At 43.8% G+C, this 21706-nt stretch overlaps 2 protein-coding genes across 9 annotated transcripts in view; both read left to right on the top strand.

The window, feature by feature from the left end:
* Positions 1–4722: 4722 nt before the first annotated feature.
* TLCD5 (TLC domain containing 5) lies at positions 4723–12428 on the top strand. 3 transcript variants are annotated; one of them, XM_078058867.1, is made up of 3 exons: positions 4723–4953; positions 7014–7202; positions 9090–12428. In XM_078058867.1, the coding sequence occupies exon 3, from the start codon at positions 9194–9196 to the stop codon at positions 9626–9628; it is 435 nt and encodes a 144-aa protein (XP_077914993.1). In that variant the 5' UTR covers positions 4723–4953; positions 7014–7202; positions 9090–9193; the 3' UTR covers positions 9629–12428. The 3 variants fall into 3 exon arrangements, with proteins under 3 accessions (XP_077914993.1, XP_035971353.1, XP_035971354.1); XM_036115460.2 differs by having other exon boundaries at positions 4832–4953; positions 7003–7202; XM_036115461.2 differs by having other exon boundaries at positions 4868–4953; positions 7088–7202.
* Positions 12429–15515: 3087 nt separating this feature from the next.
* ARHGEF12 (Rho guanine nucleotide exchange factor 12) overlaps positions 15516–21706 on the top strand; it is a 145822-nt gene continuing 139631 nt past the window's right edge. For 3 of the 6 annotated variants that reach the window (XM_036115453.2, XM_036115451.2, XM_078058861.1), the window contains exon 1: positions 15519–16257. In XM_036115453.2, the coding sequence (XP_035971346.1) occupies positions 16226–16257 (32 nt within the window). In that variant the 5' untranslated portion in view covers positions 15519–16225. Of the gene's footprint in view, positions 16258–21706 lie in introns of all 6 variants that reach the window. The other 3 variants (XM_078058860.1, XM_078058857.1, XM_078058858.1) reach the window with 3 other exon arrangements.

The raw sequence follows: 21706 nt of genomic DNA, 5'->3' as shown, positions 1-21706 counted from the left end.
AGTTACACTGTTCACAATGCTGGTTTTCTTTTCTTTTCTCTCTTTTTTTTTTTTTTTGGCATCCCTGGATGGGCACGAACCACATGCTGGTTTTCATTCATTTCATCTTTTTAAAAAAACTTTATTTTTTTAGAGCAGTTTTAGATTTACACCAAAATTGAGAGGAAGGTACAGAGATTTCCCATACAGTCCTGCCCCCTCACGTGCATAGCCTCCCCCATCATCAACATCACTCACCAGAAAGTACTTTTTTTTTTTTAAACCAAGGAAGAACCTACATTGACACACAATAATCACACAAAGCTCACAGTTCATCTTAGAGCTCACTCCTGGCGTTGCACGTGATGCAGGTTTGGATAAAAATATAATGACATATACTTATCACTGTAATATGCAGGGTATTTTCACTGCCTTAATCCTCTGTGCTCCACCTGTTCATCTAGCTCCCCCCTACACCCTGCAAACACTGATTTTTTACCATCTCTAATAGCTTTGCATTTTCCAGAATGTCCTATAGTTGAAATCATAGTACATAGCCTTTCCAGATTGGCTTCTTTCACTTAGCAATGTGCATTTAAAATTCCTCCATGTCTTCATGGCTTGATAGCTCATTTCCTTTTAGCACTGAATAAATAATATTCTATTGTCTGAATACACCATAGTTTATCCATTCATCTACCAAAGGACATCTTGGTTGCTTCCAAGTTTTGGCAGTTATGACGAAAGCTGCCATAAACATCTGTGTGTGGGGTTTTGATGTGGACAGAAGTTTTCAGTTCCTTTGGGTAAATACCGAGGAGCGTAATTGCTTGATCATACGGTAAGAGTATATTTTGTTTTGTAAGAAACCTCCAAACTGTCTCCCAACAGAATGTGGCTGCACCATTTTGCATTCCCACCAGTGTATGAGAGTTTCTCTTGCTCCACATCCTCGCCAGCATCTGGTGTTGCCAAGCGTTCTGGATCTTGGTCATTCTAATAAGTGTGTAGTAGTAGCTCAGTTGTTTTCATTTGCATTTTCCTGATGACATATGATGTGGAGCATCTTTTCATGTGCTTATTTGCCATCCATATGTCTTCTTTGGTGTGGTATCTGTTCAGGTCATTGGCCCACTTTTTAATCAGGTTATTTATTTTCTTATTGTTGCATGTTAAGAGTACTTTGTCTATTCTGGGTAACAGTCCTTTATCAGATGTGTCTTTTGCAAACATTTTCTTCCAGTCCATGGCTTGTCCTCTAATTCTCTTGATATTTGTCTTTAGCAGAGCAGATATTTTTAATTTTAATGAAGTCCAGCTTACCCATTATTTCCGTCATGGGTTGTGTCTTTGTTGTTGTATCTAAAAAGGCATCACCATACCCAGGGTCATCTAGGTTTTCTCCATCTAGGCGTTCTCTTCCTGAAATGTTATAATTTTGCATTTTATATTTAGGTCTATGATCCATTTTGAGTTCATTTTTGTGAACTCAAGGTTCACAAGGTATAAGGTCTGGGTCTAGATGCATTTTTTTTTTTTTTTTTTGCATGTGGATGTTGGTTGTTCCAGCAGCATGTGTTGCAGACACCATCTTTTCTTCATTGTATTGCTTTAGCTCCTTTGTCAAAGATCAGTTGACTCTGTATGAGGGTCAATTTCTGGGCTATTTGACCACGGTTTTTATGAAAGAAATGCAGAATTGTAGCCTCACTGCTCAGCCTCCAGTAGCTTCCATTATCCATTGTCTTGGACAACTGTTTAACAGAGTCAAACCTGGAAGCGGGCACTGATTCACTTTCCATGTATGCATGATTCTATAAAATTCCAGTGAAGTTTAACCAAACCTTGGTTAGCTTCCTCAGCAGCTAAAAAGCAGCTAAAAACTAGGCACAAGAGAATCTATGGGCAAAAACCAGTCATTGCCCAGGCAGAAAGAAAGAGAAGAATTGCTCCTGCTACTTTTCAAATTTTCATACTTCAGTTTTTAGTTGACTCGACTGGTGGGCCCAGCTGTGGGCTTCTAATACTAAGGGCTTTTGGTGAAACTCAGAGAATGAACTTAGTTCCAGGACTGAAGTTAGGAATTCTGCCCTGAGCCCCCAGGTTTTAGGCTCAGTGCCCCTCCTCCCTGTGCACTCTGCATGCACCTGCTGTATCTTACGTATGCATTTGCTGATTCTTCTGCTTCTCCTTCTAGACTGTGGGAAGCTCCTTATAGTGGAGGCTCTTTTTCTCTATATCCCCATGATTAACACTGTGCCTAATACTATGGCGCCTGGGTGGCTCAGTCAGTTAAGCGTCTGCCTTAGGCTCAGGTCATGATCTCAGGGTCATGGATCGAGCCCCATGTCAGGCTCCCTGCTCGGCTGGGAATTTGCTTCTCCCTCTTCCTTTGTCCTTTCACCTGCTTGTGCTAATTAATAAATAAAATCTTAAAAAAAAAAACCCAACACTGTCCCTAGTACATAATAGGCAATTAAGATTTTTGAAAATTAAATTCCTTTTTTACCTCTGAACAACTTCTAGTGCCCTTCACTGAGGCTAGGAGCTGTGAATACCTAATAATACAGTACACATCTGTAGGGGATTCTAGTCAAGTTCAGGCAGCATATCTTGGTGGTTGAGAGCATGACCTCCAGAGCTATACTGCTTGGCTTCATACTCAAATCTGCCTCCTACTAATCATGTCACCTTGAGCAAGTTCCTTGACTGCTCTGTGCCTTAGTTTCTCACCTATAAAATGGGGATAACAATAGTACCCATTTCATAGACCTGTGAGAATTAAATGTTAATAATATACATAAAGTGCTTGGAACAAAGCCTGGTACAATAAGTGTTGTCTATTATTATTGTGATTATGATCACAATTATTGTCATTATTATTCTAATAAATTGGTGGAGAGCTTCCTGTTCCCTGCTCTCCTTTACTTCTTGGGGGGATGCCATTGTTGACTAGTACCTGATTTGGTAGAACAAGGGTTATGGCCAAACATATGTAAATTAGTAAATTTATTCCAAGGTAATGAAGCTTGAACCTGGACTATTAATCACCCTAGGATAAAGGCCCATTAAAGGCTCCAATAGAAAGAACTTTCCCTTATCCACCCAGCCTTTAGACCCCTGAAGCCTTTTAGTACTCTGTTCTTCCCTGGAAAATGGTGGCAGCAAGAAAGTAGTTCCAAATTCAGATACTATAAGAAGAAAAAAATACTACAACAATTATAAGCAAATGGGGAAAGTTGAGATTTGCATAGTATCCATTTAGTGAAATGGATCCTTCCCCGTTCTCTTTCTTCAGGCTCTCATTACCTCTTATCTGGTCTGTTCCAACCCACTTGAAGCAGGCTGTCTTCTCCAATTCATCTTATAATGACTTCAGTTGGGTGCATAGCAGTGATTCTCAACTTCGGTTACACATTGGAATTCTGAGATTCTGTGTTTCTACCAAACGCCGGGAGCTGTGGATTTTGCTGGGCTATGGACCACACTTTGAGTAACAAGGGCTTGGAGAACATGGTAACATTATCCCCTTGCCCAATAACATCATAGGCTTCCTGTTACCCACATAATAAGATGCCTCAGTCTAGCATCTCAGGCTGGCAACAGGGTCATTTAACATCCTCTGACAGCAATGGTTCTTAAACATGACTAATATCTGAATGACCTGTGGGTTAAGTTTTAAAAGATACATATTCCTAGGCCCCACACTAAGCCTACTAAATCATACTTTTCAAGATACAGCCTACAAGGGTATTTGGAAGACATTTCCTAAATGGTATAGAAGATTAACAAGGTTTAGGAGCCCCAATATGCTTCCAAGACACTTCTCCAGGCTCATTTCCCATCCATCCAACCAGTGAACATCTAGCACATCAGCCTCCTATCAGGTATTAGACAAACAAAGATGAAAACAGTTTGATCCTTACTCACGAGAGATTGGCAAGATAAATGTCAAAACTAGATTATTCACTACTCCCCAGCCATGGTGTAAATGCTCACACCTCTACTTAACGACTTCTCTTTTTAAGACTGTCTGGGCCCCTCAGCATCCCATTGTTGCCCATCCTAATAAACCAATCCACATACCCTCTTTACCCCATTTGAGCCTCCATACTTGTTTGGTCATCTCTTCCAACTGACTTTCCGCGGTATTAAAATAGATCTCAAAGAGGAGAAAGGATTTACCGGAAGTGTCACCGACCACAATAGTTAACATTTATATAGTGACTTCCTGGGGCCCGCCATTGTTCTAAGCAGTTTACATAGGTAAAGCGTGTAAAATTCTCACAATGGCCTTATAAGATGCCTATTATTACTATCCCCGTTCTGTGTTTGAGAAAAATGGAGGCACAGAGAAGTTAAGTAACTTGCCCAAAGACACAGAGTCAGTAACCAATCCGGGTTTATTTTTAAGCCTTATATTCTACTGCCAAGTTGGTGGCAGGGCTGTCACGAAAAGGACTACTAATTCCCAAGCCTAAGCACTTTCCTGGCAAATTAGTGATTTGTGTGCTTGTTTCACAACTGAGACTCAAGCGTGAGAGCAGCGATGAGATCTTGTATCTCCCACAGTGCCTAGTAGGGGTGCGAACCCTCAGTTACCGGATGGGCTGTCCCAACCTGGGGGGGGACGGGGGACGGGATGGGTAATTATTCAAACAAACAAACAACAAACACGCAAACAAGGGCAGCAGCCTGCGGGTCTCACGTGACCACTAGGTCACACCCCGCTATCTCCCTCCCCCCCCCCCCCCCCAGCCCGGAGCGCTGGAGGAGCACCCTCCGGTTCCATCGTCCAGCTCGGGTTCTGCGCTCCGTCCTCCCAGCCACAAGGTGCCCCCAGACCCCGGGCTCCTCTTCCGCCGCCGTCAGAGCATCGTCCTCTCTCCCTCTCTCCGCCGCTTCCTGCTCCGGGGATCCTCGCTCTGAGCTCTGGGGCCGAGGCGCCCGAGGCTTCCCGGGGCGCTCGGCCAGGTAACAGCGCGGCGCGAACGGTCGGACTGCGGCCGCCGGGCTGGGCTGGGGACCAGGGCGGCCCGGTCCGCCCGGCGCGCTGGTGGGGAAGGAGGCGGGCAGATGGCCCCGCCTGGCCGCCGAGGAGGGGCTGGGGGCGGGGGGCGGTGTTCTCCTCCTGCCTGCGGGCGCGGGAGGCCTTGCCACGCCGGGCTCGGGCGGGCGGCGGGAGGTCCGCACAGCGGCGCGGCGCAGGTGCTCGCGAGCCGGGCGTGGCCCGCGGTCCGTGGGCGCGTCGGAGGGAGAGGCGCTCGCCGTGCCTGCGGGGCGCCCGGCTTGCCGCTCGCCCCAGCCACGCCTGCTCCGCGGTCGCCAGCCAGGTGGGCCCGCCCAGCGCTCCTCCTCCCGAATCTGGCCCTGGAACGGGAGGAGCGAGGACCGGAGCTTTGGAATTCCGAGCTGGAGCGGCCACCCCAATACCCTTCCGTTCTTTTACCCAAGAGTTAAAAAAAGAAAACAAAAACAAAACCGAAATCCAGAGATGGAGTGACTTTCCCAAGGTCACAGACTTGTATCTGCCCCTTACAAATGTCTATTCTTTTATTTAAGTGTTTGTAAATAGACTGTTTCCTCTGTTCTGCCAGGGAATTAGGATTCAGGGAAGAGGACTCTAAAAATACTAATCAGCAGATCCAAATGAGCTGATCCGTATTACTGGCCGGTGACCCTGGCATTTAGAAGGAAATAAGCGAGGACGGTTCTTTTCATTCTGGGTACTTTGTATTTCTGGCCCTTGCTCTGAAAATTGGCCTAGATGTTTTACAAAATTTATCTCAGAACTCCTTGTCAGAACTGGGCCAGATTAGAGTTTTCAATCCTCTTTTCTTCTCTCTTCCCCCCATTTTTTTAACGGAGGCTCAAGAGGTGAAAGTGATTCGCCCACACTTTTATGCCTAGTTAGGGGCACAGACAGAATTGGAACTCACGACTGTGATTGACGCCTACTGTTTTCTTGAATAGAAACCTGATTTCAGATGAACGCTTTACAGAACTTGACCTTCATCAAGCTCTCTCTGGATAGCATTCTCGGGAGTGCTTTGTGTTGGTCCATGGATAGTATTTCACTTGTCAGAATAGGGTTAAGCAATAAGTGTAGCCATGCAGAAAATTCCTGCTGAGATGAGACACATATCTGCAATGTTTTCGACCTTTTTATTTGTACTTTCAATAGAGGAGCTAACGAGTATTAATAACATCTTGGTTACTTTAAGATTTTAGTCCTGTATGGCCAAATTGATTCAGTTACAGTCATTCTTGGCTTGATATATTTGTCATCAGTAAAAATTTCAAAGCGTAGCTTTCTGACTTTGTTTGATGTTTAACTGAATAACTGCCTTAAGGATATTTTTTATATCTCAACAAAAATTTCCCACTTATACCTTCTGCTTCCCCCTTGATCAGTCTTTGAGTTGGATTTCAGAACTAGGATTTTTTTTTTCCTTCCGAAATACCTAGACTCCTTTTAGTTCCCTATTCAGGTTTACCTCAAGTTTTGATTTTAATTGATAAACCTGTGACCCAAATCCAAACTTCAGTTGAATTTAGTATCAGCTTCAAACCACACAAAACTGCTATGAGTCATATGACCTCTTGTAGAAACCACAGGTGGTGGTACTGTTTTTTTCGAGAGAGCTTCTTATTGGGATTTTTGAAGTGTGAACACATTATCTAATACATGTGTTGTATTCAAGCTCAGTCACCACTGGCAGGTGATTGTTGACATTTACTCATCGTAACAACACGTTATATCAGGCAGTCTACCAACTCAGAATGCAGTTCCTGGTTTTCGGTTTAGAGCTTTTATCAGTTCTCTCTAAGGAACATGGAATCAGAATTACAGCCACGCTTTAATGGAAGATTCTTGGCTGTGTCGAAAGGAAGAAGTGTTTCAGTGAAGGCGGTATTTTTGTACTATCCTAGAGTAGGAATGAAGATTATATGCAAATTGACCCAATGCTGTTTTCTTAGGGTGCATCCTTTGTTTTTCTGGTTTTGGTCTTTTCATCATAGGATGGCATTAGCTCTGTGTCCGCCGGTGCTGTGCAGCCTGGGGGGCTGGCTCTCACTCTACATTTCTTTCTGCCACCTGAATAAGCACCGAAGCTATGAGTGGAGCTGCCGGCTGGTTACATTCACCCATGGAATCCTCTCTATAGGCCTCTCGGCTTATATTGGCTTCATTGATGGCCCCTGGCCTTTTACCCATCCAGGTAGGTGGGAGACATTAGAGGATTTTCCCTAAGGGGATCATAATTGGGGCGTAGTCTTGGAAGGAAGGGACATTTTCACAGAATTTGTACAATATTGGAGAATGTTGAAGAATAATTACCATTGTAATTTGTATTGGGCGTCTTCATTTTTACCTCTTATACTGTATATGTCCCTACTTCTGCTTTTCATAACTCTCTACTTTTAAAACAAATTTTAAGTGCGTGTTACATTGTAATCCACCGAAATATACAAAACATAAAGCCAATATCAACATCTACCACCCCCTCCAAACAGACGCAGATGGCCTGTATTATACATACTTTTTGATAACCTGCAATTTTCACTTGATTGTATATTCAGAGGACATCTATGTACATAGATTTCTTTTATCCTTCTTAATTTGTGATGTAATATTGTGTTGTATGCATATACTATCATTTATTTAACTGATGTCACATTATTTGCAGCACTTATATTGATTTTTTTAAACTACTAGATGTACAAGTATTACCTCCTTAGAATAAAAAAGGTTGTATCCCCTTGAATTAGTTTGCTGGAGCTGCCGTAACACAATGCCACAGACTGGGAAGCGTGAACAACAGAAACTTACGTCTTCACAGTTCTTCAGGCTAGAAGTCCAAGATCAAGTTGTTGGCTGGTTAGGTTTCTTCTAAGGCTTTTCTCTTTTGCTTGCAGGTGGCTTCCTTCTCGCCATGTCCTCACATGGTCTCCCCTTTGTGTGTGTCTGTGTCCTGATCTCCTAAGTTTTATAAGGACACCAGCCATATTGGATAAGGGCCCATCCTAACAACCTCATTTTATCTGAATTACCTCTTTAAAGGCCTTCTCTCCAAATACAGTCACATTCTGAGGAATTGGGGGTTAGGGCTTCGACATAAGAATTTGGGGGGTAACAATTCAGGCCAGAAGTCCCCTAGGATATGATTTTTTTTAATTTCTTATTTTTTTTTTTTTTTTTTAATTTCCTTAAATTCCTATATTTAGCTTCTGAGGTTTTCCCAAAACTATTCCAACTGATATGAAAGCAGCTATTAAGCTGTATGTCTTATATGAAGGTCTTAAGTAGATTTGAACATGTCATGTCCTCGCACTTGATTTTCTTGGGCTGGGAATACACTAACTTCTGGGGTTCTTTCCAAGGTCCACTTTCAAGAAGGGTAGGGCCACCAGCGTCCAGACAATCTAACCCATTAAGCTAAGAAATTAATCCAACATCCAGGGCAGAATAACTAAAAGAGCTTGGAAACAGACCTTTAAAACTGGTCAAATAAATAAATAAATAAAATTTTAAAAAATAAAAAAGAGAAAGAAAGAAGCTGTAGGATTTTATTTTATTATTTTTTTATTTTATTTTATTTATTTATTTGACAGAGAGAGACACAGCGAGAGAGGGGACACAAGCAGGGGGAGTGGGAGAGGGAGAAGCAGGCTCCCCACTGCGCAGGGAGCCCGATGTGGGGCTCGATCCCAGGACCCTGGGATCATGACCTGAGCTGAAGGCAGATGCCTAACGACTGAGCCACCCAGGCGCCCCAAGAAGCTGTAGGATTTTAATTGAAAGGACAAAGCAGCTCAGTTTTATGCTGCTCCATAGAGAGGACGCAGATTATGGCTGGTGCTCAGATCATTCATTGAGATCTGATTCATCAAAACAGAATTTCCCAGGCCTGTGACATTATTGGGTTTGATAAAGATCAAGGTTTTAGATTTTAGTCTTTCTTGGTCATCACTCAGATGCATGTGCCTGCCTTTGTTTTTGCTCTCGGTGGTTCAAGAAAGCTTGGGAAACGTTGGACCCCAGTGTCCCAGTGCAGGGTAGCTCAATTCCCAGCCACTCAGTTTGCTTCTGTCTTGGTTTATTTCAGGCTCACCCAATACTCCTCTCCAGGTGCACGTTCTGTGTCTCACCTTGGGCTACTTCATCTTCGACTTGGGCTGGTGCATCTACTTCCAGTCTGAGGGGCCCCTCATGCTGGCTCACCACACACTGAGTATCCTGGGCATCATCATGGCCCTGGTGCTCGGGGAGTCCGGCGCAGAGGTCAACGCGGTCCTCTTCGGAAGCGAGATCACCAACCCCTTGCTTCAGATGCGCTGGTTTCTCCGTGAGACAGGCCACTACCACAGTTTCACTGGAGATGTGGTGGACTTCCTCTTTGTGGCCCTGTTTACTGGAGTGAGGATTGGTGTAGGAGCTCGCCTCCTTTTCTGTGAAATGGTCTCCCCGAAGCCCAAGTGGTTTGTGAAGGTTGGGGGAGTAGCGATGTACGCCGTGTCTTGGTGTTTCATGTTTAGCATCTGGCGCTTCGCGTGGAGGAAGAGCATCAAGAAGTACCACGCCTGGAGGAGCAGGTTGAGTGAGGAGCGGCAGCAGAAGCACAACGGCCATCTCAAAACGCACTAGCCAAGGCTTTCTCCAGACGGGGGATTGGGTTCAGCCAGCCACGGGACCCAGGTTGGAGACACGGCTGTTACAGGATCAGGCTTACAACGAACTGAGGTTTCACAAAAGGGCTACACCTTATCAGTCAGTTTGGTCAGTCTTTGAGTGGAGCCCGTACCAGTATTAGAACACTAACGTCTACCATGGCGAGGTTGTAGAAAAGCGAGACTACTCGGTGGTAGTTGTGAGTACGTCAGCGCCGTGAGGTGAGCAATGCTGCATTCCTGTTAGTTCCTGGTGTCCCTGGATCCTCTTGTCTCTGGGATGCCTGATGGCTAGACAGCTCAGGGAGGAACTTGAGAATCCCTTCGAGAATTGACTCCTTGAACAAACCCTTATTCCCGCTTTCCATGTAGCAGTTTAAATAAAGTCACCCCATTTACTATAAAGGGAGGGACTTTCAGGAAGATGAACGTCTGACATTCTGAGCATCGGATCAGGGAACCGGATGTGCTCACACAAAGGGAAAGAGCTGAGAGGAGGATGGGGTGAAACTGGCCTTGGTAATGGGTCACTTCTTGAGGCCTCCCTATACCAACTGTTGAGGGTCCCCAAGACCCACCCCCCCCAGTTTTGGTGCTTTGCTTGGGGGATTCACATGACTCAGAATGTAGTCAAGCTCCTAGCTGTGATCAATTACAGTGAAGGGGTACAAAGAGGGCAGCAAAGGGAAAAGGTGCCAGGGGCAGAGTCGAAGGGAAACCAGGCCCAAGCTTCCAGAGTCCTCTCCCAGTGGGATCACCCAGGATGTGCTTCATTGCCCTAACAACAATTTGTGGCCAGATGTGTAAAATGGCCAACGAGGAAGCTCATTAGCTGCTCAGTGCCCAAGTTTTTTCTTGGGGGCTGGTCATGTAGGCAGCCATTGCCTGGCACGGAGCAAAATTCCTGACTCCCAGCAGGAAAGTAGGTGTTCAGCATGAACCATATTGTTTGCACAAACAGCTGAGGCATGGTGAGCCATTCTCAGCAGTTAGTGGAGGGAGCGTTCCCGAAATCTAAGTTCCCAGACGCCAGCTAAGGGCCAACCTTGCAAGTTGGCCTTCCCAAGGACAGGAGTTCAGGCCTGCCCTGTTAACTCTTTTCTGCACAAAAACCAGAGAGCTAGGACTTTGGGTGAGAGATGAATGAGGTGTGGGCAGATTTACCAAGTCCTGTTGTACGGGTTCTGCCCTACCGGGAAAACTATGCCAATTCTCAGGGCTTTTGTGCATTAATCTCCCAGGCATGAGAGGCTGTGAGTGAATTCCATAGGGATTTACCATGTGGATTCCACTGTGCTTGAGATGGCAGTTCAAGTTTCAGCTCTGCTATACGTACTGCAAACCAGAACCAAAGACAAGTGTATTGGCCGCAGGGTGGTGAGGCTAATTTTTTTTTTTTTTAATTTCATATACATTCCCTTTAGCCCTCTTAACTACCTTTTCTTTTCTCTGAAAAAGATGCCCCTCTCTATGGATGAAGTATTATGACAAGGGCAGTCTTGGAAGGGAACAAAATATTTCTTAGTGCAATAGTCTCTAATCTCACCCAGGGAAAGCGAGAATGTAAGCTTAGAACGAGAGGTTAGGAATCAAGACTTCCTGGGTTCTTTTAACTAATTTGGCTGCTCACTTGCCAGATCAATTGGGCAGGTCACTTGTGTACTCTTTGTCTCGGTTTAAACCCTGTGGTGAATGAATGAAATACCCTGTTGTGTATTTCACAGCGACACTGTGGCATTTTATTAAGGGGTGTCTTTAATGTAGGACTTTTATGGAAAAAAATAAGTATTATTTATTTATTTGCTGTTTATTTATTTATTTGATTATGTATTATGTTATTGAGACCACTGGGGATTGATCTCAGTTAGTGAGCAAACGTGTGGGGCCACTGAAGGCTAAGCCTAGGTTGATAGGAAGTCTCCACCCATTCTGTGGTCACTGGTAATACTAACCTAATGAGTGGTCTTGAAAATGGATGTCACTGGCCAGGCATGATGGAGCGTTGGAACCGCATGAAGTCATTGTTGCTCTGGCAAAAGCAGCTTTCAAGGCATGTGAACAGCGGGTCTTTCAGAATGACTGTCATCTGGTTAACGAGTTTTGCTGCACATGGAAATAATCTGACAGTAGCGTCTCCTTCTCTTTTCTTCTGTGATCGGGATCCCCAGAATGCTGGTGAGCTTCTTTCCAACAAAACTGTGGTCAAAGTTGGATGCTGGGGAATGCTGATTTTAGCAAAAGCCTAGTAAAAAAGAGTGGCTTGGCGCAGGAGCTTAAAAAAAGAAAAAGCTGGCTCTTGAATTTTGGCACGGTGCAACCTGTTTCATACCAGACAAATGAATAGGCTTAATCTGGTACCAATTTTTTTTTTTTTTCCTTTTTACTCCTCAGAAGTGAAGGGATTGCAGACCTTGCTGTTTTAGGGGTACTCTCATGGGAATGTACATAGGTTTCTTTTGGGTTTTGAATGACCTAAATAATAAGAGAAGAAAAATTGTTCATTTCCGCTTTTCTTGATGTCTTAACTAATAACTATGAAGGAACCTCCCTGAGAGAAAAATGGGACATTAAGGTGAGTCAGCAGTTAAGATGCTATGTTTCTACATCACAGGTAAACGAAGGGCTAATAATTAACATGTATGGTCAGACAAAATGAAGTATTTTATTCATTTGCCTTTGGATTACTATGTAATAATTGCAAACATTGCTCAAGATTTATACTTCAATGAGATTTGTACTAAATTTTATAAAAATAAACAACTTTTTATCAACCCAGAGTCTGCCTTTATATCTTTATTGTGGTTTTGCCAAGAAGTAAAAAAAAAAAAGTCTTTTGGCTTGTAGAAATGTTGACCCATATTTATACTTATCTGTGAAACACCTCATCTGCTCTTACCATCAACCATTCCTAATAACTGTTTACTTTTGGGGGCAACAATCTACATACAGGAAAAAGATTGCCAAAGAGAGAGGAGGAACTAAATTTCTTTATTTTGCCACCCATTTGGGCAGTTGCCTTGAATTTTTATTTATTTATTATATTGGGTGGGGTAGGGGCAGAGAGAGAGAGAGAATCTCAAGCAGATACCCTGCTGAGCACAGAGCCCAACAACGTGGGGCTCAATCCCACAACCCTGAGATCATGACCTGAGCCCAAAACCAACAGTTGGACTCTCAACCGACTGACAGGCACCCCTGGGCATTGCCTTGAAAATGATGATGTTGAATGGGCTCCATGAGGACAAGGGCCCACAGGTCTCTTCAGAACTGTTTAGAATGCCTAGAACAGTGTTAGACACATAGTAGGTGCTCAATAAACGTTGAAAGAACGGATGAGGATGTGGTTTAGAATAACCACCCTGCCCCCCTCCTGGGAGGGGGGAACCTCAAAGAGCATGTGCCATGGATTGTGTCACCAGTGTCATTTTTTTAGGTAAGGGACTAATGACCGTGGGCACTGTGCTCTACCTAGACTGGTGTGACTCTTCTGAAGGCATTCTATAGATAGAGCCTTTAGAACAGTCTAGAGCTACCAACAGCTCTAAAGAGGCTTTCAGGGATGTTTTTACCATTAGAGCTTTGTGGGTGAACACAGAGATTTTCATCATTGAAAAAAACAGTTCTGGAATGAATAACCACTGGCTTAATTAAATCCTTTGCTTACCATCTTCTGAAGTTTTCCCACAGCAAATGCCTTCTTTGCTCACAGCTAGAACTTTGGGTCTGTTTAAGTTTGGAAAGATCTTGAAAGCAGCCTGCCAAGAGGTTTTGTATGCAAGGAAGAGAAGGTGAATTAGGAAACTTTCCCAGTTTGTTTTATTCCTGAAGCTCAAGTAAGTGAGGCATTCTTGAAGGGAAGAGGAGAACTCATTTAAAAAAAGGCATGATTTGATGAGTCATTGGGTCCAATTAATTTCATACCTACCCTGTAAATTATTAGAATCTGGCAAAAAGATATTTAGTATGTTTAAGGAAGATATATGTTTGGGGATAAAGTTTGCACTTTGGTCATTTTATATAGCTGGACGGATCTCTTTCCAGTTAATATGCAAAAAATACGCAATTTAATAACAAGAGTTCTCAGGGTAGAATTATGCTAGGGTACACCAGCAGGTGGCGATGTATCCTGGTCTGATCATTAGGAAAGTGGCTTGGAACGTTAATCTGCTGCTATTCTTTCCCAAAATAAACATTACAAAATTAGCTGGCTGTGCCCTGAACTTAAAAAAAAAAAAAAAGAAAGCAATAAAGAGTCATCTTTGGCCTCTGTTTATCTTTTCCTTTTTTTACCCCGTTCTAACGTCAGCCTTAGCTCATGCATCTATTCAGGGATAATGATCTTTTCATGAACTGTTGCAGGTTGACTTTTAGAAACAGCATTGTTAAGAGGTAATTGTTTCCCCTCTCCACATCCACTGTTTATTAAATTTGCTTTACCACTTGATTTCCACAAAAAGGCTGAGGACCCTCACCCACCAATACAGGTTTAAACCCATTAAGTCTGAAAACAGGTAAAGGGACAGCCACTTTAGACATTGGCAGGCAGAACTGAACAATATTGTATGTGGTACTTAAATTGCTACACTATGGAATTATGCAACCATAAAACTAGATGGATATCTAAATGTACCCGGTAGGAAAAAAAAAAAAAATATGGGAACTCTTCAGAGAGAACTGCAATGCTTTCTACTGGATAAATACTTTATTTGCTGCTCCCATTTCTCTCCACAGCAAGCTTGTGAAGTCGCTGTGGAAAGCACCATGCTTTCTCCATTTGGCAAATCATACATTTCATTTTGCCAAGGCAGAAGCAGCCCCAAAGCAATATTATACCAAGAAATCCTGGCTCCGATTCCCAAACTCTCTTTCCCCCCAGCCCTACACACCTCCGTCCTCTAACTCTCCCCTGGCAGCCAGGATTTGTGCGTGGCGGCCCCTGCCCTGGGATGAAGCCAGCAGGTGCCCCAGGTGAGCGTCCAAGGCCAAAGCCTCTCTTTGCTGGGGTTTGCTGCGTTAGAGAGGGACGGTGTCCAGGTACCTGGACCTGAGTTCTTCGCTTCCATCAGTCACAAGCGGTCTTTACGTGTTATCAGAAAATAAGAACAAGTACATTCCATTAAGGAATAAACGTTTCCAGAGCAAGGGGGCGGGTAATTCCCAAAGAGCCTCTCATCCCGGACGCCTCGGGACCGGGGGAGTGTTCTTCGGCGGTCTCCGGGGAAAGCCGAGTTAGTACAAGCCAGGCTCCAAAGTACAGCTCTCCGGCGCTCGCGGGGCCCTCGGGGGCGACGCTGGGTTGGTGGGTGGGTGGGTGGGCCTCCCGGGGCGGGTCGGTTCCCACCTCCCTCCGCCTCGCAGAACTACTTTTTCGCTCCCCCAAACAGGACTCCGGCGGAGGCGTCCGCGCGGCCGTGGCGCGCGGGGAGGCGCGGGGGCGACGACGCGGCCGGGCGGCGAGGGCGGCGGGGCGGCCCCGCGCGCCGCGGAGGGATCCCGGGTGAGGCGGCTTCCCGAAGTCAGAGGGGAGGAGGCCAAAAAAAGTCGGCGGGGGAGGGGAAGAGCGAGCTCGCGCTGGACGCGGCCGGGGCCGGGAAGACAGAACCGGAACCGGAACCCGTGCGCGCGCCTGCGATCGTCGCGCGGCCCCCACCGCCGGCGGCCTCCTCCGCCCGCCGCGCGCGCTCCCGCGAGGGCCCCAGAACCCGGCGAGCCGGCCCCCGCGCTCCGAGTGGTCGCCGCCGCCGCGCTGCCGCCGCCGCCACCGCCGGCCTCCGGGGCCGGTGTTTCGAGGCCGGGCCGGACGGGAACCTCCCGCCCCTCGCGGGAACGGCCGCCTACCGGCGCGTCGGGGAGGAGCCGCCGCCGCCCGTGCGGACTGCGGAAGAGTCCGGGCCTCGCAGGGATGGGGAGCAACCCGCGGCACTGAGAGACCAGGTTCCTGTCACCTCTGGCTGCGGGACCTCCTCCCCCGGCGCCCGCGGTCGTCCCAGCGCCCGGAGCCTGGTGGGGGCGGCGAGGAAGACGAGAGGGGTCCCCCGGCCCGGGGACATGGAGCCGCGCGAGCCTGGCGCGGGACGGCCCGAGACGCGGCCGAGGCTGCGGCCACGAGCGGCCGGCAGCCCCAGATAGAGAGCGGAGAGCTGAGCGGCCGGCCCCGCGGCGGCGGGGACTCGCAGGCCCCCGACTCTCCGGAGGAGGAGCCGACACCCAGCCCCGCGCTGATCCCGCCCCAGCCCCGGAGGGATTCCCGGGCCCCTTCCCCTACGGCTCGCCGACTTCCCTCCGTGACGAAGTTTTCTCCTTGTGCCTTCCCGAGGATTGAGCTCTAGCTCTCGAACTCGCCTTCTGGCGGACTTCCTCGGTTTGTTTTGGGAGATAACCTGTTTTGCTCCGACCTACATCCCCTTTCCTTGACCCTTCCAGTCGGACGTTCTAGATGACTGAATGGAGTTTTGAGTTGGACTTTTGTGTCCCTTACGGAGTCGGGCCTGATCCCAGAGCACTGGGGGTGGGGTGGAGGTGTTACTGTAAAATGCAAGTTGGATAAAAGGAGGACCTCTCGCCAAGGGCCCCAATGAGTGGCACACAGTCTACTATCACCGACAGGTTGGTATGAAGCTCCCCTTGCGCTTAGCTTCCCTGGATTCGGCCTGACCTAGCAGAGAGTCAGTGATTGCCGATTGCCTTTGACCAGTGAAGTTGACAGGCATAGGAGAGAGGGTTGTTTAGGAGCTCTGCAATTAGACTGGGGTTGCTGCCAAGTTACCCAGTTGATTGAATTTGGAAATGTAGCTTTTTTCCGGAGAGAAACTTTTCTCCAGATTCTCAGCGAAGGGGTAGGTAAAGCCATGATTGTGGTTTTTCTGTTTGTAGCGTGCATTGGGATTCTGTACTTATTTTGGAACCAGAGGAAGGTCATTTTGGGTGAAGGTCAGTGCCCGAAGTCGGCTGGGGTATTGGTGCATCATTGGTTTTCCTCCTGCCCTGTAGTTCTCTAGACACTGTTAGATTTTAGGAATTGCTGTTTGTGAACTTCATTCTGAGACTACTGCATGATGATTTTTGAACTTGGTCTTCTTTGAATATTGAGCTGCGTAGTGTTTATTATCTAATAATTTTCCAGAATGTTGAAATTACTAGTAAATCACAGGCTCTTGCTGGAGCTAAAAAGGGGGGAGGGAAAGTCATGGGGCTTGATTTTAATTGCTGCATTTTTAGTATTTCATCTTCCAGAAGCATTTGCATTTAAGGGATACAAACCCTAAGCGAATTAGGTAGTACAAGCATGGCAGGTGGATTCGTTGAGTTTGAGTCCTTTCTACTACTTATCTATGTTGCCTGGTGGTTGGTGAATTGAGCTAGACTATGTGGTTTAAATGGAGCTTCTTTACTCTTAAGGGTTATTCTTTGGAATATTAGGTTAAACAGTAAATTCCTTTACTGTATTTTATTTCTCAATTTCATTATGACATTGTATGCTGGTTCCAAATTTCAGTCAACCTTTTTTTTTTCAAGTCAGTATTCAAACCATTACATCATTTAAAAAAAAAAAAGATCAAATAACTGAATTAGGGGGCCAAAGAAAGCACTTTGATGAAAAGCGCAACAATAGTGCTTCTGCAGAAAATAGTTGAATTTCCTAATAGGAGAGTTTCACCCAATCGTCAGACTCATTTGTTGATTTTAAAAAGGCCAAATTCCATTATCATACCATAACAGCTACTCCAGAAACAGAACTTCCTCTTCCTGTTGATGCTTTCCAGTGTCACGTGAATGTTCACCTAAAAGATTCCATTAAATATTTAAACTATATTCTTTGTTTGTGTATTTTTTTTAAAATGCAGTTTAGTTTTCAACTTTTCAGATTGTACCCATAACAACGAGTAGCAACAATGCTTATCCCAATTTCTTCGGGTCATCCCCATTCCTGTTCCTTTCAGGGTGTTTTGCTACTGAGAAATCACTGTAATGGGTTTGTGGGTAATTGTTTTTATTTTCCTGGTTCATTCAATTCTGGCCCTCTGTGTTGAGCCTTTAGACAAGAAGTCTTATTAGGAACTAACGTAGTGTAGGTAGTTTTTATTGTCATACTAGGGGTGGTTAATTTTGTAGAAATAGAACCTAGGGTCACCTGCTCATTTCACATGAAAATCACCTGATAGCACCCACATAATAATCTTCTTCCTCTCTGCTTCTCAGAGATTTTCTTGCCTTTTTTAAATTATCTTGGAAATAAAATCTCAGGATTTGGGGTTTTTTGATAAGTTAGATGGGGGATAAATAACACAAACACGCAGTCAATGAATGTTCTTTGCCAGGCCCTGTGCTAGGCACAAAGGATTAAAAGACGGGTATTCCAAGTATAAGATGAATCTGCAAATTGGTTTGGGTATTAATATCCTTGAATTAGTTCAGGTGCTGGCTGATTTCACATACTTTTTTAAACGGGGAAGAAAAAACTTTAAAAGCCGCTTAATTTAATATGCATTGCGGAGACAGTATGGATACCTGTATCTTAGGAATTTGTACTAGTTTTTGTTTTTTTTTTTAAACAAGATTATTCTTGGGTGACTGTTACATTTTCTTTAAACACATCTTACTCTGTAAATATCAGGCATTCATTTGCTCACTAGGAGAGTAGTTGTCCCTGATTTGAATATATGTTGGGGTGAAATCTGGAAGTGCTGGTTTATTTTTTTTCCAGGGTACCTTAACAAAGTTATGAGTATAGAGTAGTTCTTAGCTTCTTCTCAGCTCTATCTATCTCATCCTCTTTTCTCTCTAATTCCAGTGTCCTCTAGATATATTTTGCTGATTCTAGAGCTATTGGCAAATTAACAGTGCCAGTAAAGCTTTTTAAAGATCCTTTCAAGTTTGAAGTACTGTATGTGGTATGGCTTTGTTTTGTAGAGTGTGCAGACCCACCAGGCCAGCTGTGTGAGTTAGAGTTCTTTCATTGTGGTGCTTCTGACTACAGAGTCTGTCTGTCCTCATTTGAAATCAGACTAGCTGGTTTTGGGCGTTGTTCTGTTTTGCAGTTTGCGGCAGGCGACACATGGCTGAACAAGATAAGAAGGGTTTTATTCTTGTGTTAGGGACGTGCTGGGGCTGGGATGGAATTCAGCTATGTTTAGGCTCTGATTGGTCACTGTGGATACTCAGAACTCTGTTATATCCTGTTATTATTTTACAGTTAAATTAACACATTCATTTACTCCCTTCTCTTCCTCTTCATCTTCTACTCTCCAGATCCCTTACCCCCTCCCCCCTTTTTAAAAGGTGTATTCATCAATTTAAAATCCAAACTATGTTCGTGGTAGCGACTGTTTTTATGTAGTGTGTCTGAATAGTGTTTTTTTTTTTTTTTAATTTAGGCAGCTTATGAATACCATCTAGTGTCTTGCTTTGTAACTTCCGTGAGACGTATAGTTTTCCACTTTTAGAATCAGCACTTGTAAAGTGGTGGAAATATCTGATTGCTGTTCTTCAGTTTGCATCGATTGCTTTATTCAGTCCTGAAATACATCCTAATTGTTTGCAGTCCTCTTAGACACCTATCTTCTGTCCCTGAAAGTTTAGGAGTCTTACGGCACTTGGAATTTCTTCTGAGAGATAGGGGAGAACGCCCTTTCAGTGGATTCACTAAATGATTTCAGGCTAGATTCTAGAACAGTGAATTTTCAGGGACGATACAGGTGGGGTTTTGTTTTAAGGGTCTTACTTGAAATAAATGGATCTTTGTTTGGTCTAGGACTTACCTAGGAACTAATGTAGTTAGTTTTGATTGATAGATAAACAAAGGTTTTTGATGTATTGGCATTTTCTTAGTACTAAGTTCAGGTGTAAAGTTGTTTAACTTAAGCAAACTTCTGGTGAGTGTGTAAACCTGTGACTTTATATGCATACACGCAGTAATTGACATTTTCATCCAGGTTACTTTTTCTGCCATCATATAATGCTTTTGGTTAAAAAACAAAACAAAACGACTCCTGTATGTGTACCATTTTCAAGGTTGCCTGAGTCATCTGCAAGCTTAAATTATGTGTACCATTTACTTGTAAAGTCAGTCATTTGATAAATACAAAATTGAGATTAGGGACTAGGATCACAGTGCTAGCTTTACATTCAGTTTAATGTTCTTCCAGTGCCGTATAAAATCCTGGTTCATACGGACATGCAGTAGTACAGTCACTTGTACACTTTTACAGGAGTCAGCATGTACAGGACCAAGTAAACTTTTTAAAAAAGTGCAGAGCTGTAGTCTTCCTGCTTAGTGGCACATTTACAAGATGTTCATATTTATTTGGTGAGCTGACAAGAGAATCTGTCTGAATCACTATAAAAATATGGTAACCTGGAAATGCTGCTTAACGCATTGGTGGCTTATCGTTAAAATGTAGTAGATAACATCGAGTTAATGTACAGGATTTTTAAACTAAATTTGAATTTTCAGTTTAAAAAGTGAAATTTGAGACAAACTTTGATAAAATCCATACAGGGTGGATTTTACATATTTTTCTGTGGAGCATTATGATTCCAGAGAAAACAGAAAATCTTTGAGTGAGCGTATGTGGTGACCTCTTCTGAAAGCCATCTAGAAATGGGTATGAATTGCCTACCGAACTGATACGGGTCGAAGAAAGCAGGATATTTTAATGGTTTTCCGGAGGTCATTGGAGAGACTCTTACGTTATGGTTGTCTGACAAAATTATTAGAAATGTTTCTTATCATATAATTGCTTATCTCCTAGAAATTGACCACGTCACATTTCCAGGAACAGGGAGCTGGAGCATAACTTCTTTTAGTCTCCTTTGTTAAAACTTGATGATATTTTAAAGTTGAAAACATTCTCTTTTCCCTTTTAATAATTTAAGAGTCCTCAAAATAGTGGCATTTGAACTGAAATTTTAAAATGAGCAAAATTATAAATATTTTGTTTCTTTTTGAGTAAAATACTCTCCGGTATGTAACGATATCTTATTGCAGTGTAATTCTTTAACATTTATAATGTTTTGACTCCCCGTAGGGCAGATTATCATTTACATTTAGGCAACTCATAGAGTTTAAGTCAAGATTATAAAACTGGAAAGGAGAGACCCATGATTTTAACCTAGATTTTCTGATTCTCAAGTCCCCCCCTTTATACTTTAAATTATTGTCTTTCTATGTGCATTATTTTTTTCTGTCCTACTTTCCTTTAGTAATTTTCCGATCTGGCCAAGTTAGTGTTGGCTTTTTCTCTTATAAGATGTTTTCTAATTATCTATTCTAGAGGATCAAGCTCTGGTCACTTCCTCACGAGACTGAACAACAATCTGATCGATCTAGTAGTCAGGAAGTTTTTCCTCATCTTTAGCTCAAACTTTTAATTTGTCCTGTTACTTGTATATACATGCTGTAGCAGGCTAAATAATGCTGTCGTCCCATTTTGTGTTAATGGTTAATGGTCTAAATGGTTCAGACAGTTAACCAGCACCTTTTCCCTACCCCCACCCTTATTCTTTGCTTAGCCAAGTTGTATGTTCTGTTGATTTGTCTAAAAATCAACCTGTCCATCTTAATGTCTTATTAGCTTTTCCCCAATTGCTCTCCTAGTGCAAAATGATTTTTTTCCTCAGATGTGCTCCTAGGACAAAATGTCTGTATTTTATCTTTACCCATATTCTAGAGCAACAAGTTCCAACTTCAGTTTAATGTAATCAGGGGGGCTTTAGTTTTCTCTAGGCATAGCCCAAGATTAGCGCTAAAGAGATTCTGAAGTTCATTTTAATTCACTTTTAAGTTAGATAGTTTTTAGAATGGATATGGGAGATGTCACGATCAAATAAAACAATAAATTTATACAAACAGCGTAATTACTAAATCAACTAAGCAATTACTCATGTTATAAAAGGCTTCTTTACAAAGCGATTCTTTTAAATATGAGTGCCCCTAATGTAAGAAGTGTTATCAATTATGTGACAAATGGGTAGCAAACAAAAATAATAAGCATTAGGAGCCACCCTTGGTTGAAAATCAATCAGAAGTGAAGATAAAACATCTCTGAACTTGTAA

Source organism: Halichoerus grypus, chromosome 11, assembly GCF_964656455.1.
Source record: "Halichoerus grypus chromosome 11, mHalGry1.hap1.1, whole genome shotgun sequence".
NCBI classification, from domain to species: domain Eukaryota; kingdom Metazoa; phylum Chordata; class Mammalia; order Carnivora; family Phocidae; genus Halichoerus; species Halichoerus grypus.
Note: the sequence above shows the minus strand (reverse complement) of the source record. Positions and strands in the feature narration are given on the sequence as shown.

Excerpts from the sequence above, each read along its gene's own strand:
- TLCD5 (XM_036115460.2), top strand. The coding sequence starts at position 7,004 with ATGGCATTAGCTCTGTGTCCGCCGGTGCTGTGCAGCCTGGGGGGCTGG. Across the intron at positions 7,203-9,089 it reads CTGGCCTTTTACCCATCCAG|GCTCACCCAATACTCCTCTC; the intron begins GTAGGTGGGAGA and ends GGTTTATTTCAG.